Genomic DNA, 15620 nt, shown 5'->3' with positions numbered 1-15620 from the left:
GCTACAGAAAACTTGGTGTTTCCAAAGTTACTGCAGCAGCTGCCTCTTGATACCAAGTCTTCACCAGCTGGCTTGCCGGCATTAAGTAGCCAAAGTGCCTCTACCTCATTTCTGCCCTTCAAGCCTCATGCAAGTGCATCTATTTGGCAGAACCTAATTTGCATTCAGGGCTTCCCTGGTGGCTCAGATGGTAAACAATCAGCCTGAAATGTGGGAGACCTGGGTTTGATCCCTGGGTCAGGAAGATTCCCTGCAGAAGGGAATGGCAACCCACTCCAGTATTCTTGCCTGGAGAATTCCATGGACAGAGGAGCCTGGTGAGCTACATTCCATGGAGTTGCAAAGATTCAGACATGACTGAGTGACTAACACACACACACATTTGCATTCAGTCTCCCTCACTGCAAAGGTTATCTGGGAAATGTGGTTTTCAGCCTGCCAGCCTCCAGAGTACAGGAAGGTGCCCTGGAAGGAACTGTTGGGTGCTAAATGACCATATCCAACCACGTTTTCCTTTATTTCAACATCTGAGATCTGCTAAATCCACCAACATGATTGCTTATTAACAAACACTGACTGGGCAAAAGGGTCTTATCACCACCCAGGTTTCCTCCACCTTCCTTTTTACATGGAGATGGAAGGATTGTGGATTCAGAATGAGGTTTGGGAAATGAAAACAAGAACAATCATGAATTATTGAATAGCTGATATCCTGCTTCAGGATTTAGACAACAGAACTCCTTTATGGAGAGAGTCTCCTTGGGAAATGGGGTTATTTACTAACATACAGCACCATAGCTAGAAAGAACCTTAGAAATCATCAGTTTAGCATTTTCCAAAGTGTGTTCCAAAAACTAGTTAGATGTGCATGACACTTTACTCAAACAAGAAAGAATTCAATGGTCAAATAAGTTTGGGAAACACTGCATATTCTCATCTTGAGGAGCCATAACCCATATTAACATAGTAGAGGCTCTGGCAGGGAGGAATCTGCTTCACTTTGGCCCACTGGTTTCCAACTTATTTAGTCTCAGAATTTTTTTTTAAAAACAGAATGCCTGCTAACCTTCCGAGGACTTGAATTTCTATGGGACATACACTGGGAGAACTGGAATGATTTCCAGTTCCTCTTTTTCCATACAGAGAAGCTGAGTGCCAAAGCAGTGAATTCACTTGCAATGATCACAGAAATCAGGGTGATAGAGCTGTGGATAAAACCCAAGACTTTGGACATTTAGTCCAGAATTCTTTCTTCTTCATGCTGTCTCATCTAATGGACTTCTCCACTTTCAAATCTCCAGGCATCTTTGCTAAAGCAACAGCTGCTAAGAGATAGGCTACTCAGGGAAAAGTGCATTTTGTCAAATATCCCACCAATGTGGAAGGATCCTTTTATCCATGAGTCCCAACAACCAACCTTATTACAAAGGACAAATGGGGAGAACACAGAGAAAGTCAATCACTTTGCCTTTATATAATATTTGCCTTCATATAATCAGTGTTTTGAGAGTAACTGGGATATTCTTGAACCCTTCTTTCTGTTTACCAAATTGCAGACCATCAGGAAATGGCACTAGTATATAATCTATTATGAAAACAAATTATCCCCAAATCTAGTGACTTACTATATTTAGTGATATAGTAAGCCTTTATTATATCTCACACAGTTGCTATGAGAATCTGGGAAACTCTTAGGTTGTGATTCTGGTACAGTCTTTTGTGAGGCTTCAGTACAGTGTCAACCAGGGATATAGTCATCTGGAAGTTTCATTGGGGCATGACTATCTCCTCTCATGGTAGCTCATGTCTCAGAAGTCACACACCATCACTTCAGTTTATCAGAAATGAGACTCTATGTCCAGCCCACACTCAAAGGGAGGAAAATTGGGCTCCCCCTTTTGAAGAAACAAGTGTCAAAGAATTTGTAGACATATTTTAAAACCACCACACCAAGAAAGAGCTGCAAGAGAGAAAGATGCTAATTAAATGACCAAAAACCAAGACATGATTTGGGGGTGAAAATCCATTTAGGACAAGAGAAAGTGTTAACTGAAAACTCTGAAAGAGATGAAGAATTTAAATTTGCTTGGGGCTTGGAGTCCCATACTGAATCATGGGCACAGAGATCCTTGAACTTCTTGCAATAAAGAACTCAATTAAAGATCTTCTAAAAGAAAACTTCTATTGCTGGCATTGTGACTAGGGGAATAAATGAAGGATTTGAATCAAGGATAAGCAACTTGAAGTGAATATCCAATGTTTTGACTTGTATCCTTCCAAGTTAAAATTTCCTTTCTTAAGCCTTTGAATTTTCTAAGTGTAGCAACATCTCAACATGACCAAGAGGGTCAAATTCCAGCTCAAGTCTTCACATCTTTTTTTTTCCTTCTTCTGAAGGTTTATACTTATTTCCCTATGCTATCTGAAAGCAAGATATCATGATCTAATTGCTTAAGAATTTATTTCCAAATAGATGTTGACAGAATCTGAAAGTTTCAGAAAGATCAGACAGATCATATTCCCACTTTTACCCACAGCTTTTTTTTTTTTTAATTAAAAAACAACAACTATGATCTCCAAAAACTTTCCTTTGTGGCACCTGGGGTATTGCGTCAATCAACATGCATTTCTTGGACATATGATAAAGATAAGAAGTTCTCTAGGACTCTTCTAATATATTTGGGAGCTCAAAGGAAAAACAGATGTAGATAAATGCAGTAATCAAAAAAGTGGGGTTGAGAGAGAGAAATGGACTGAGGCTTCACTGGGGCAGTTCAGTGAGTTGAGGAGGATTTATTTAGGACGATATCCCAGAAATGATGAGCCTTCCCCTGGAACTTAAAACGATTCTAAATATTTGAGGGAAGTTTAGGCAAGGCTGGGAGACAAGAGAAGGGAGACTGAATGTTTGAGTCACTGGACATATGAGAAAAAGGTGGGCCTGAATATAGTGGGAGGTGAGATTGGAAGAGTGGGATGGGGATGGTGATCAAGATGAATGTGAACAAACAGCTGCAAAGAATTTGGTGTGGTTGGAGCAAATCCTTTGCAGGAATTGAAATTTTTTTCCAGTATACTGCTTTTCAAAACAAAACAACAAGGCTTTCCCATTAGCAGAGACTCTTAGAGAGCTGGACCTGTTCTACGGGCGCTTGTGGGAAATGTGGGTTTACGGGTTTCATCCACCACCCTGGGCCCTATCCAGTCACCATCAAGACTGCAGGTCCACCAGCCTGCAGTATATGGAGGATGGGATAGAGAGTAGGGAGAGGCCAGGGACTGACTGACTGATGGACTGATGATTCATTTGTTCATTATCTAGCTAGCTCACAGTGAATGTCTGTAGGTTTGAGAGGCAAGTAGGATTAAATACATTGTTCAGGGGAGTAGGACAAGATAGTACATTTTTTTTTTCCTTATGCGAGATGGTTATTGCTCAGAGCAAGTCTTGATTTATTCAGCATAGATTTCATTTCTCTCTCTCTTTCTTTCTTTTGTGTGGCAATCATTGAAAGATTTTTTTCAGTAAACATTTGCTGTGATCCTGTGACGCTGGTGTCAGGGACCGCACTAAGTGCCAGGGACACCAAAATGACTGAAATATGATATTGACAATGTGACAACACACTTAAATATGTAACTTGAAGATGTTCCCTTTTGCTTCTGGCTTTTGCTTTGCCCGAAGGAGGGCTATTTCTCTTGGAAGAGAGTGGACAAATGTGCAGCAGATGAACAGAATCGTGTTTGCGTTCCGGCTGTTGTACCAGCTGGGTGGCACTGACACTGACCTCCACCTGTCTAACTCCTGCTTCCTTTAGTTCAGAACCAAGTTATTTTTATGCTTGTATCATGGGACAGACTAAGTGGTGATGGAAGTTCTTAAATGCTGAATTTGGAATGAATGCATTCTTGTTTCTAGAAATCCGTGTATTAATACTAAGTGGCTACTTCCACAGCAACAGACACAACACACAAAATGAAGTAATAACCAATAGCTGCAGGTGGCAGAGTCCATCCCCTTATTTCAGTGGGATGAGGGGCCTTGGACACAAGGAAGGACTGGACCCAAAGTCACCTGAAAATACAGAGGACCAGCCAGGGTTACTCAAATCTCCTGGCTCTGAGTCCATGCTCTTTTTATTGATGCAGTCATGACATCACCCATGAAACAAGTGCAGATTTTAATCTTCCTCATCAAGAGGCCTGATGGCTGTACGACTCATGCATACATATCATCAAGGTTCCTGGGTGGTTGACACTCATCACCCTCTGACTTCATTTTTTTTTTTTTCCCTTTGCAAGATGGTTATTGCTCAGAGCCAACATCCCTTTTCCAAAAAGTGAACATTGCCAGAAGGGTTTTTGGAAACTGCCTTGCTATCTGTCAGGAGCCAGATGATTTGCAGCAGTGAACCAACGCTCATAACAAGGAGACCTGATTGGATTACCAATTAGCCACCTCCACCTCTGGAGGGTGGTTGGAAAGAAGAGAAAATATGGTGTTTAGTTTGGGCAAATACCAAGAGGGCTTTATCATCCTCATCGAGGCATCAGCACAGCACATTAGGCCTCCTCCGAGCCATTCCACAGGAACGTCTCTCTCCTGATGCAAGAGCGAACTTGTTAAGCAAACATTGGGTTATTGTGTCTGAACTACAGAAGCACCTCTGTGTCAGCGAGAGGAGAGAAACTGGCTGACTTGCGTCTGTTTTTAATGATGTCTCTGCTGCTGGGAAGTTTTGGAAGCTGCAGGTAGAATCTTCCCCCAAGGAAACAGGGCTGACCTGGGCTGTCTCATCTTACCTTCCCCTGACGGAAGCTCCTGGGTGTGGGTGGGCCCTGGGAGGGACAGGCAGATGTTTTCTCCACCTGGACCTTGCAAGAAGTGTCCCAATGTAGGGTCTCCAGATTTTTCTTGAAAATAAGCACAGGCACCGGCAGTGAGTGTTAGCACTAGAGCAGGGGAGGGAGGCCGAATGTAGCCTGCTCTCCCCAGCGGGGAGCTGCTGGAGGGTGTGCTCAGGAGCTCGCCAGGGTGCAGAGCTGCCCTCTCCCTCCTGGGGTTCTCCAGAGCTGCGCCATGTTTGGGCCCCATTGTCTAAAGTTAGTGTGGGATGAATGGGGTGGGGCTGCCACTTGCCTATGCCATGGCTTCCGTGAGGTCTAGAAAAGAAGGGTCCTTTGGTTTCAGGCATCCCTGCAGGGACAAGGTGAGGCTGGTAGGGGCATCTTGTGCGAAGGAAATGGAGCCGTGTCCTTCAAGCACATGTGCAGCCCAGAGCCTCGGCGCAGGTCTCAGAGCCTCCAGCCTCTGCTTCCTGCTCTGCCTTGTGCCTTTGTGCCCTACTCAGCAGCATAGCTGTGCCCTGACGGTCAAGTGTGGCCGCTCTTAGTGACTCCAGGGGCTTGGGACAGGGAGGAGAAGAAAACTGTATTTCTCCCCGTTGCTTAGTTGAAGATGTTTCTTTGACTTGACTTTCCCCATTTCCAAGGCAAAGGGGTCAGGAGAAGAGCTGGCAGTCAATCACAGTGGATGCTTACAAGTGTGTGTTTATACACATACACTGAGGCCTGACACACACGGGAACACACACTCACACGTACTTACACCGAGGTGTGCATGCACATGTACCCATACACATAGCATACATGCACACACATGTAGGTGTGTGTGCACAGACAGGGACGCACAGCAACACAAGCACAGGCAAACCTGCATGCCTGCTTAATCACACATACACACGTGAGCACACGAGTACACACATGCACTCACATAGCTATATAAGCACACGCATGCCATCAGACACACATGTGCCCTCGTATACACATTCATTTACACACACTCAACCTATGCACTTGAGGCTTCAGGCCACACTTCTCTCATAGTCACAGCCCTGTTGTTTATTCTAATCAGATTCTCCTTTTGTAAGGGTGTCCAATTAGGAGGGTGTGTGTGTGTCTGTCTGTGTGTTTGGTGTGATTTGTCCTGGGTAATGAAACCTCGTAGGAATACCCTTGGTGGTGACATTATGGTACCTAAAGTTTAGGTAATTAGCTCCAAATTAAGAGAGCATCATTGCCCTGCAAATATAAAAGGGAGGGAATTGTAAGAAAAAGGTTCCACCTTGAAACAGTTGGGAAGTTTCTTTGGTGAAAGAACAGAGGTGGAGGAGCGGGAGACAGGATTTGATTTTGACCATTTCAGCCTTAAACAGAGAAGATGCAAGCACATAATGGGGTTATTGATCCATGTATTGAATTTATGCTCACAAGGCTTCAAATATACACGCTGGGTTTGAGGCAGGGGGAGCAAGAGCAAGCAGGGTTTGAACAGCGAGGTGTCTGTCCCTGAGTGAGTGTGGGATGGGACGAAAGTGGTGGTGCCTGTTGTTTCTTGGTGGCTCTCAGTTGCCATGTTCCTCTCTGAGTGTGAGCTTCTGGAAGCCCCGAGTGAGGCTCTACTGTTAACAGAGGCATTTTCTTCACCAAACATACTCCATCTCCTTCATCTGCTGCTCAACCTGAGAAAGTTGCCCATCCTCCGATGAAGGAGGAACAGCTGGTTGAGCTGCACTTTCTAGAAGTTTGTGGGTTCGTAGGTCTCCAGCTTGGACCCTCCCTAAGGGATTTTCAGGGGTGATTTGGACTCTAAGCAATTTTTGCTTTGTGCGCTGCCCCCACAGAAGCTGTCACTGCATTGTCTCCTCCTGATCTGTTGGCTCTTAAGGATGAGAACTCCGAGTGGGGCTAAAGCACCGAGGGTGTGGTCCTGCCTGCCTCACCCTTCAGAAGAGATCTGGAGTCCTCTCTGTTCACAGGCCTCAGGCCCTGCCCTGGGCTGGGGAGGGTGATTCCTTCCTGGGGACTCTTCCCCTTAGCCAGGTCCCCCGGCAGGCAGGGTTATGGCTCGGCGTGGAGAATGCCCCGTAAACCCAGTAGGGAGTCTCTGTGATGAGCGCAGGGAGCCGTGTCATCACGGGTGCTGCCAGGAGGGAGGGAAGCACAGAACAGCTTGGCAGTGTGAGCTGGTGCAGAAAACCCTTTTTAAAAACATGGACTGACTCTTGAGGAATAAGCATGGTGAGCGTTAATCCCACTGACATGGTCGGAAACACTGCTGATTTCCCTTCTTCAGTGGGGTGGCTTTCAGACAGCTTATGTGTGGCCCTGGAAGATGACTAAAATGAGCCCAGAGTCACAGACAAGCCAAAGGGGTGCATCTACCCCAGAAGTGATTACCTTGTCCTGCTGCTGGAAGTGCCCCCCCAGCTCGTCTCTCACATGGGGGGCCTGTGGAGCTGCTGCGGCCTGATGTCCTGGGGCTGTCTGGGCCTCTCTGGCTCTCTGGACTTTTCTTTCCTTTCCTCAGGGACGGTGATGAGGTCCCCTTCTGGGGCGGAGCAACATCCTCTTCAAAAGCAAAAGGAGAAAAAGCATGAGTAAGAATCAGGATCAGCAAGCAGCAGAGGGAACCTCTTTGCTAACTCTCTGAGTGATGGCTCCTGGTGTCTAGAATTGGTTATTCCCCACATTCTCACATTGGTCTCTCTTTTTTCCAGCCCTGCTAAGGAGCAGAGGCCAGGTATCTCCCATAGCCAAGGCGGGATTACTTTTGACCCTTCCTTGGGGGAACCTCTAAGAACTGGGAGAAGCCGAACAGTGGTTGTTCTTATTCTTGTCCTGCTGATGGACTCCTGAGATAGAAGAAAGGCAAGGGAGGCTGCAAGGTCCTTCCCTAACTGGGGAGACCCAGCCTTCAAGCTCATGGGACTATTGGTTACAGAGTTCCAACCACAAAGCAATTTTCCTAAGCCGACCAGTGATCACATGGCCCCTCTGGGTCATAAAGCACACAGCAGCCCCTTCCAGATGATAGAGGGTAACAGCATGGACGATAACATTCCACAGAGCACATCCTGGCCTCCATCTCTCTCTCTTTTATTCTTTCTTAAAGTCAGCAGGGACTACTCTAGAGAGGGTAAAACCCAGTAATCTAAAAGTGATTGAGACCTTGTCTTAATCTCAGAGAGAGTGGTCTTTATTTCATGTTCAATGCACTCTTGCTGTTTGTATAGAAAAGCTGGCTTCACACACAGTCTCAAAGTACCATAAGCCACTTCTTACAAAGGGAAAAGTGTCTTTACAATGGATAAATCTAGCAGACACATCTTTAACCAAATGAAGAAGTTTAACATCACCTATAATGGAGCAAATTATAACTAATGGGATAAATATAAAGCATATTTATGTCCCTTGATGTAATGCCCTGGGAAGAGCACATAACCAACTTAGTATACTTGTCCAAAATGTTTGATCTGCATCTAATTATGAGGAAACAGACAAACCTAAATTGAGGATAATTCTGTAAAGCAGCTTAGCCTATCCTCTTCAAAGATGTCAGTGTCATGAAAAATGAGACTGCGAAAGTGTTCTAGAGAAAAATATGCTCAAGAGATGTGACAGTTAAATACAATGCATGATTCTGAGTTGAATCCTGGATTGATTGGGAAGAAAACAGCTATAAGAAATGTTACTGGTATAATTAGAGAAATTGGAATGTGGACTATATATTAGAAAACAGTATGACATCAATGTTAATATTTTTGAATGTGATAATTGCACTGTGGTTATGAAGAACATCCTTGCTCTTGGGAGACATATGCTGATAAGGGATGAAATGTACAAAGTCTGCAGTTAAATCTCAGATGGTTCAGCAATAAAATAAAATATGTATGTGTGTATGTGCATACATAAAATCTGGCTTCATTTTTATGATATGAGAAGTGAAACAATCCAGGGCTAGGCAAGTAAACGGGTCTGTGCAACCTCTGGACAGTGGGATAGTCTCACTTACTAGTTTTAAACACCTTTGCCTCAGGGACCCTTGGATGAGAAAGATTCCCATGGAAATCTTGCCTGTTTGAACCCCCACATCCTTTTTTTTTTTTTGCATCTGCTACCCGGTTGAGTTACACACTGAACTAACATATTAACTAATCAAGAGATCAGGGACTTCTTAGCCAACTTCCTTCTGGCAGGGTAGTAGATCCTCGTAGATCTAGAGGATGGACAAGTTCTAGATCCTCTGTCCCCAGTGGACACAGCAGCTCAAAACAAGTGGAGGGCTGGTGAGGTGAGCAGCACAGAAGACAAAATTCCCTGGTGTTGCCATCCATCCTGGTGGCTCAGGCTGTGCCTTGAACGTTGTGGTGCACAGGGAGGATCTGCTTTCTTCCCTGTCTACTCACAGAGTGACCCTTGCCATGTTTGGATTTTTTACAAACAACTTCAAATTCTTTAGGACGATTAACTCTCGCTTAAGAAATATGGTAAACAAACCCCTGCCTCAAAAATCAAAGGATTTGCATTTCCCTAATAATTAGTGATGTTGAGCATCTTTTCATGTGCCTCTTAACCATCTGTGTATCTTTGGAGAGATGTCTTTTTAAGTCTTCTGTCCAGTTTTTGATTGGGTTGTTTGCTTTTTTGATTTTGAGTTCCATGAACTGAAATAGCTAGTGGGAACCTGCTAAAGTACAGGAAGCTCAGCTCGGTGCTCCAGAGGGGCAGGATGAGGGGATGGGAAGGAGGTCCAAGAGGGAGGGGATGTATGTATACATATAGTTGATTCACTGCATTTGTGCAGCAGAAACTAACACAACATTGTAAAGCAATTATACTCCATTAAAAAAATGAAGTTGAAAATTAAAAATAAAGAAACTACCTATATACTATTACTGTTTTAATATCTAAAATGACAAAATAAAATAATATATATAATAATACACAGAAAAATCGAAGGACCGTTCTCAAAACTGAAATGTGTCAAGAATGTCGTGACCTGGGTTCATTGCTTTGTTTGTTCTGAGAGGCAGTGCAGTTTGATGAATAAGAGTACAGGTTCTGAGACTGGAAGGCAGCTCCGAGCCCAGTGAGGCCACTTGTAATTGCGTGACCTCAGACAAGTTCCTCATCTCCCAGGGCTTCAGATTTCTGATCTGTGAAACAAGGGTAGGACTGTTGTGAGGAGCAAATGAGATGAGAGGTATTAAAAATTGAGGAGCGTGCCTGGCACTGAGGAGGAACTTAAATATTAATGTGCCTCCTTCTACTTCTGATTACCACCAGTCAGAGATTACCTAGCATCTGTGATCCTGTCATCTTGCCCTTGGGGAAGGAGGTTGTTTTCTAAAAGTGAAGAGCTTTCTAAATATGGCCCATTATTTCCAATCTATCCACACCTAAAAATATACACTTTGATATATACATAATTTCAGATGTTCATATGATGTTTTGAAAAAAAATGAAGACTTTTATTGATATTATGAACTTTTATTGAATAAACACATATTCCTAAGTAGATTAGGTTAAAAAGATAGAAACTAGAGTGTGCAGTAAATGTTTAGTAATTTGGTGCTGTTTTACATCTGCAATCAGAATATATTCTTGTGTGCTAAGTCTCTTCAGTCGTGTCTGACTCTTTGCAGCCCCATGGACTGTAGCCTACCAGATTCCTCCGTCCATGGGATTCTCCAGGCAAGAATACTAGAGTGGGTTACCATTTCCTTCTCCAGGGGATCTTCCTGACAGAGGGCTCAAACTCACGTCTCTTATGTCTCCTGCATCGGCAGGCAGGTTCTTTACCACTAGTGACACCGGGGAAGCCCATAGAATATATTCTTAGGGGGTTTCATTAGTCACTAGTGAGCTAGATACAAAGTTGTTTTCACTATGGCACTTTGATTATGGCAGCTGCTGTCTGAGCAGAAGTACCTTCAAGTAGCTGGGGAGGAGCTTTGTCCCTTCTAGCCTCGTTTTTCGTGGCTGGGGACCCTGACATGTCTTGCCTTGCTCTCCTCTGGAGCAGGATCCTGTGGGATGCTGGAGGGAAGGAGTAGCTACCTTGAGGCGAGAGTGTGTCCCTGTCTGTGTCCATTGGGAGATGCACTCTTAACGCCCTTGACCCCCTTAGGGACACCTGCTTCAGGGGAGGTCTCCATGACGACGTGTACTCTTCTGTTTCTGGTGCTGACTCAGGCTGTGGAGCACCTAGGAGACAGAGAGAAAGCCAAGTTGTGCTGGACATCTGTGGGTTTTGCCAGCTGTCTTTTCTTCTTTTTTTTTTAAAAAATCTGTTTTTTTTTAAATGCTTTTTATTTTATTTATTTTTCTTAATCCCCCAAGAAGGGATTGAACCCATGCTCCCAGCAGTGGAAGCACAGAGTCCTAACCACTGGCCCACCAGGAAATTCTCAAACATTCAGCCTTTAAAAAAATTTTTTTTGGGGGTACAGCATAGGGGATCTTAGTTCCCTGACCAGGGATCAAGCCTGCACTTCCTACATTGGAAGCATAGAGTCTTAACCACTGGACTGCCAGGGAAGTCCCTGTCTCTTCTTTTTGGGGACCCATCTCTTTGTCACTCACTCCATGTGGTTTTGGGTGGTCTGTTCTCTGACTCCAGGGACGGGCATGTGACTGAAGCCTGGCTATGAGAGCATCTCACTGTCATAGCCACAGTGATTGAGTCCAGGGAGGACACAGAGCCCAAGCCTGGCCAGTCAGAGGCAATTTTGGTACTTTTTTCAAGAGCTTTTAAGAGGTATATCCATTCTACTGGGATTAACAAGCTATCATGGATTTGCAAGAGGCCATCTTTACATGGGGATAACCTACTTGAGAGGAAAGATTAACAGAGCTGAGAGACTCAGACAAATAGTGTCCAGAGGACATTTTCTGAAACCTGGATCCAGTTCAGCCTGGAGTTGGCTGATCCTTGTACTATCCAATTACATGAGTGAATACATTTCTTTTTTTCGCTTAAGAGCGTTTGAGTTAGCCTTCTAACACTTGTTATTGAAAGAGTCCTCACAGACATACACAAGAAGGAAGAACTCAATGGATTCACTTTCTCTGTATTTTATTCCTGGTTTTCATTTGGCAGTGTGTTGGCAAGCTCAATGGATCTAATAGCTTTAAGAATCTGGTGCATGATGTCCTTGTGACCTTCCTTCCAGGGTCATCATGGAAGATAATCAGGATTCAACTGAATCCTGCTGATAGCCCTGTCTTTATGTGCCTTAGGCATGTTCTTTTAAAAATTGGAGTATAGTTGATTTACAGTGCTGTGTTAGTTTCAGGTGTACAGCAAAGTGAGTCAGTGAGCATGTCTTTTTATTCTAGTGTTTTGACTTCTGGGACTTTACTGACCCTGGGGAGACTGTCTCTCCCAGGGCTAGCCAGGCCCTTGAGACAGTAAAGGCAAGTGCATATTTCATAAGGCAACTAACCAGTCTAGAGCCCCTCCCGCTGCTCCCCAGGCATGACCTCCTTTAAACAGCTCTTACACTTCTAGGACCCTATGTTGTTGTTGGTTAGTCGCCAAGTCGTGTCTGACTCTTTGCAGCCCCATGGACTGCAGCATGCCAGGCCTCCCTGTCCCTGCCAGGCCACTATCACCCTGTCTTTATGACCCCAGGGCCAGGTATCCAACAACCAGGGACAGCCCTGATGCACAGAGTCTGCCCAAGTTATTCCAACTAGCCAATGCCAAACTTGCTTAGCCTGCTTGCCCTGCCTCGGCCATTTCTTCCTGCCAAAAATGGAATAAAAACTCTTGCCCATTCCCTGTACACCCCCCATCCGCCCTCCCCTCCTCACACACACTGTGCCCCCTGCCAGCACTTCTGCCTCCTAACTGACCCTGGTTCTTTCCATGTGGCCCTGTGGGACATGGCATGCCCTCTGCTCTTGGGAACTGTGAGTAACAGACTATCTTTTCACTGGCAAGTGTCTCCTGATATACTGGCCTCATTAGACCTGAATAATAATTTTAAAAACCCTGCATTTAAAAATACTGTAATACTGTGTGTGTGTGTTTTAAGGAGCTACATAATTTTTTGGAAAGGTAAAATCTACATACAGTGAAAGCAAGCAGATCCTAAGTAAACAGTTCAGTGAGTTTTGATAAATGTATATATCCATGCAACCAACTAAGATTTAGAACATTTTCATCATCTCAGAAAGTTCCTTTATGCATCCTTCCATTGACAGTCTTTTAAGCTTAACAGTTATGATATTCTTCATAGTGAGAATTCCAAACAGCTGGAGAGTGAAAACTCAGAAATCAGTGGCAGTTTTTCTGAAGTTTCTAGAAAGCTCAGAACTAGGACTTTTCAAAATTGGAGTCAGCTGTTTAGAGAGTTGCCTTTTGCCTCAGGCTGCCCAGAAAATTCCCAGGGGCAATAATGTGTCTTTGGCCAGGGTGTTGTGGAATGGCTTGGGAAGATCAGAAAGAATTTCTGCTTGTGTGCAGGGTGAACTGAGTGGTCACTCAGAAGCCTCTTTCTAAGTCTTAGGTTGGAATTGATCTCTCCTTACTTGGACTCTCTTAGCACTTTGCTTAGAAGCTCAAAATCTCTTTCCTGACAAGGATTGTAGAAATCATCTAAGTTACATAATAATGTTACCTAATTCACAATCAGGAAAATGGAACAGACTCAGAGACATAGAGAACAGACTGATGGTTGCCAAGGGGGACAAGGGGTTGGGTAGGGATGGAGTGGGAGTCTGGAGTTAGCAGATGCAAACCGGAATATATGGAATGAACACACAACAAGATCCTACTGTAAGGCACAGGGAACTGCAGTCCATATCCTGTGATAAACCATAATGGAAGAGAATGTGAAAAAGAATGTCTCTCTCTCTATATATACTGTATATATATACATATAACTGAATCGCTTTGCTGTACAGTAGAAATTAACACAATATTATAAATCAACTATACTTCAATAAAATAAACTACAAAAAATCAGGAAAAGTGGCTCTTCAGACAAACTTTGATCTTTCATAAAACTAAAATCCAAAGATCCAAATATCCTTTTTATCCTGGCTGCCAGGTAGCTAGCTCATCTAAATCCAGTGCTTATCAAAGGCAATGAATTCATTGCAGATGTCTGATAAAATTTATTTCTCTACTCTTTTTAACCAGATTTTTATTTTTTCAATTTCAGTTATATATGGCATTTACTTGTTGTAAACTGCCTGAAAATCCTTGCACCTTTATAACATCTATGGTGCCCTGGACTTATTTATGTGTATGGCTGACTGCCATTTTCTTCCACAGTTTAGCAAAATGCCCTGCTTAATGAAGGACTCAATGCATATTTTAAAAACTGAGTTGAATATGACCAGTAGAGACCTATTTGCAGATTTATCCTTTTTGTTTCTTTTTAAAAAAGTTCTCATAAGGGGGTGACCCTGGAGAGGGTCAGCCGTGATTTAGGAGAGGGCTGCATGAGTGGGTCCCACACTCCAGTCCTTCCTGGCTTGCCTCATTCCCTCAGGAGACCCGTTCACAAGGACCCACCTCTTCTTTGTGCCTTGCCTTTTGGCGGGTGTTGGCTATGATAATGAATCTCCACAGGGAAGATGAAGAGCTCTGCTGGGGGCTCACTGGCTTTAAGTTGACTCCTCAGGGGGTCCAGGACTCTGGGTGGTTCTTCTGAGATAAGAGGTAATTTCAAAGCTTTAGGTGCCTGGAGAAAACGTAAAAACAAACAGACCCCAATATGGCAGGTATCTAAATCCTGCTGCCTGCAAGGGATAAATGATATGGTATCTTATTGACTCTCTAGCATCAGAAGCTGCTGGGTGTGATGTTGCTTCTGTATCCAGGGCTGAGAAGGAAAACTGACCAACCTGGAAGCTGGTCAGCTCACTAGAGTGGGGCTGCTTTGCTTGGTGGGAACTAAGTTATGTCCCCATTAACCCAGTCTCCAACTGCTCTGAGAAGTATAAACATGGTAAATTCAAGAGCCTTTGTGAGGATATGCAGTCTTTCTTTCTCTTGTAGCCCTGAAACAGCCGGATTGACATGTTGGAGCTATTTCCATGTCTGGAGAGGGAAAAATCTTGACTTGTGTCATTATGGGGAAAAAGGCAAGGCTCAGACTGTGGACTGTGCAACCTTTCAGGTAAGAAAGGGCAGAAATAGGAACACACATTTGCATATTTGCTTGCCTTGTGTAATCTCTCTAAGCCTCAATTTCTCCTTCTGTAAAATGGGGGTAATCATACTGCCCACCTCATAAATTGCCATGAGGATTAAATGAGTTAATTATACATAGTTACAATAGTGTTTGGAACTAGGCTTATTTCTATAATATTTCTTTGAGAGAAGACTGTTCTGTCCTTAGGGTTTAATACTGAATCTTGCCACTAGCAGAATACCTAGGTGTCTCCACACATCTGAAATATGAAGATAGCTAGAAAAAGAAAATCACTGTGTGTCAGGATCAACCACAGCTTTAACCCAGTTTCCTTTATGTCCCAAAAGCTCCAAAACATAGGCGTATGTATGCACGGTGGGGGTGGGGGGAGAGAGAGGCACTAGGGCTAGTACTTAGAGCTTCCTGTTTCCAATTATTCAGAAGTTGCTAAAAATTTTTCCTTTTAGTTTGCAGCTTTTAACATATGAACTCAGCTCTATGAAATGTATATGTGTGCTGGGTTTCAGGGAGTTCAATTTCACAGGAGGAAAAATAAAAACGTTTCTCACTTTTTAGTGTTCAAAAAGAAAAAAAGATCAGACACACACACAAGCATCCTACGTGTTT

The 15620-nt window shown here is 43.8% G+C and overlaps 1 protein-coding gene across 2 annotated transcripts in view; it reads right to left on the bottom strand.

The window, feature by feature from the left end:
• The window catches only part of KIAA2012 (KIAA2012 ortholog), a 128569-nt gene that overhangs the window by 85309 nt on the left and 27640 nt on the right, over positions 1-15620 (bottom strand). The window contains exons 8-11 of one of the 2 annotated variants that reach the window (XM_010860985.1): positions 14372-14540; positions 10903-11049; positions 7240-7410; positions 4804-4914 (exon numbers count right to left, since the gene is read on the bottom strand). In XM_010860985.1, the coding sequence (XP_010859287.1) occupies positions 4804-4914; positions 7240-7410; positions 10903-11049; positions 14372-14540 (598 nt within the window). The remainder of the gene's footprint in view (positions 1-4803; positions 4915-7239; positions 7411-10902; positions 11050-14371; positions 14541-15620) is intronic. The other variant, XM_010860984.1, reaches the window with a different exon arrangement.

Source organism: Bison bison, unplaced genomic scaffold, assembly GCF_000754665.1.
Source record: "Bison bison bison isolate TAMUID 2011002044 unplaced genomic scaffold, Bison_UMD1.0 scf7180017864471, whole genome shotgun sequence".
Taxonomy (NCBI): domain Eukaryota; kingdom Metazoa; phylum Chordata; class Mammalia; order Artiodactyla; family Bovidae; genus Bison; species Bison bison.
Note: the sequence above shows the minus strand (reverse complement) of the source record. Positions and strands in the feature narration are given on the sequence as shown.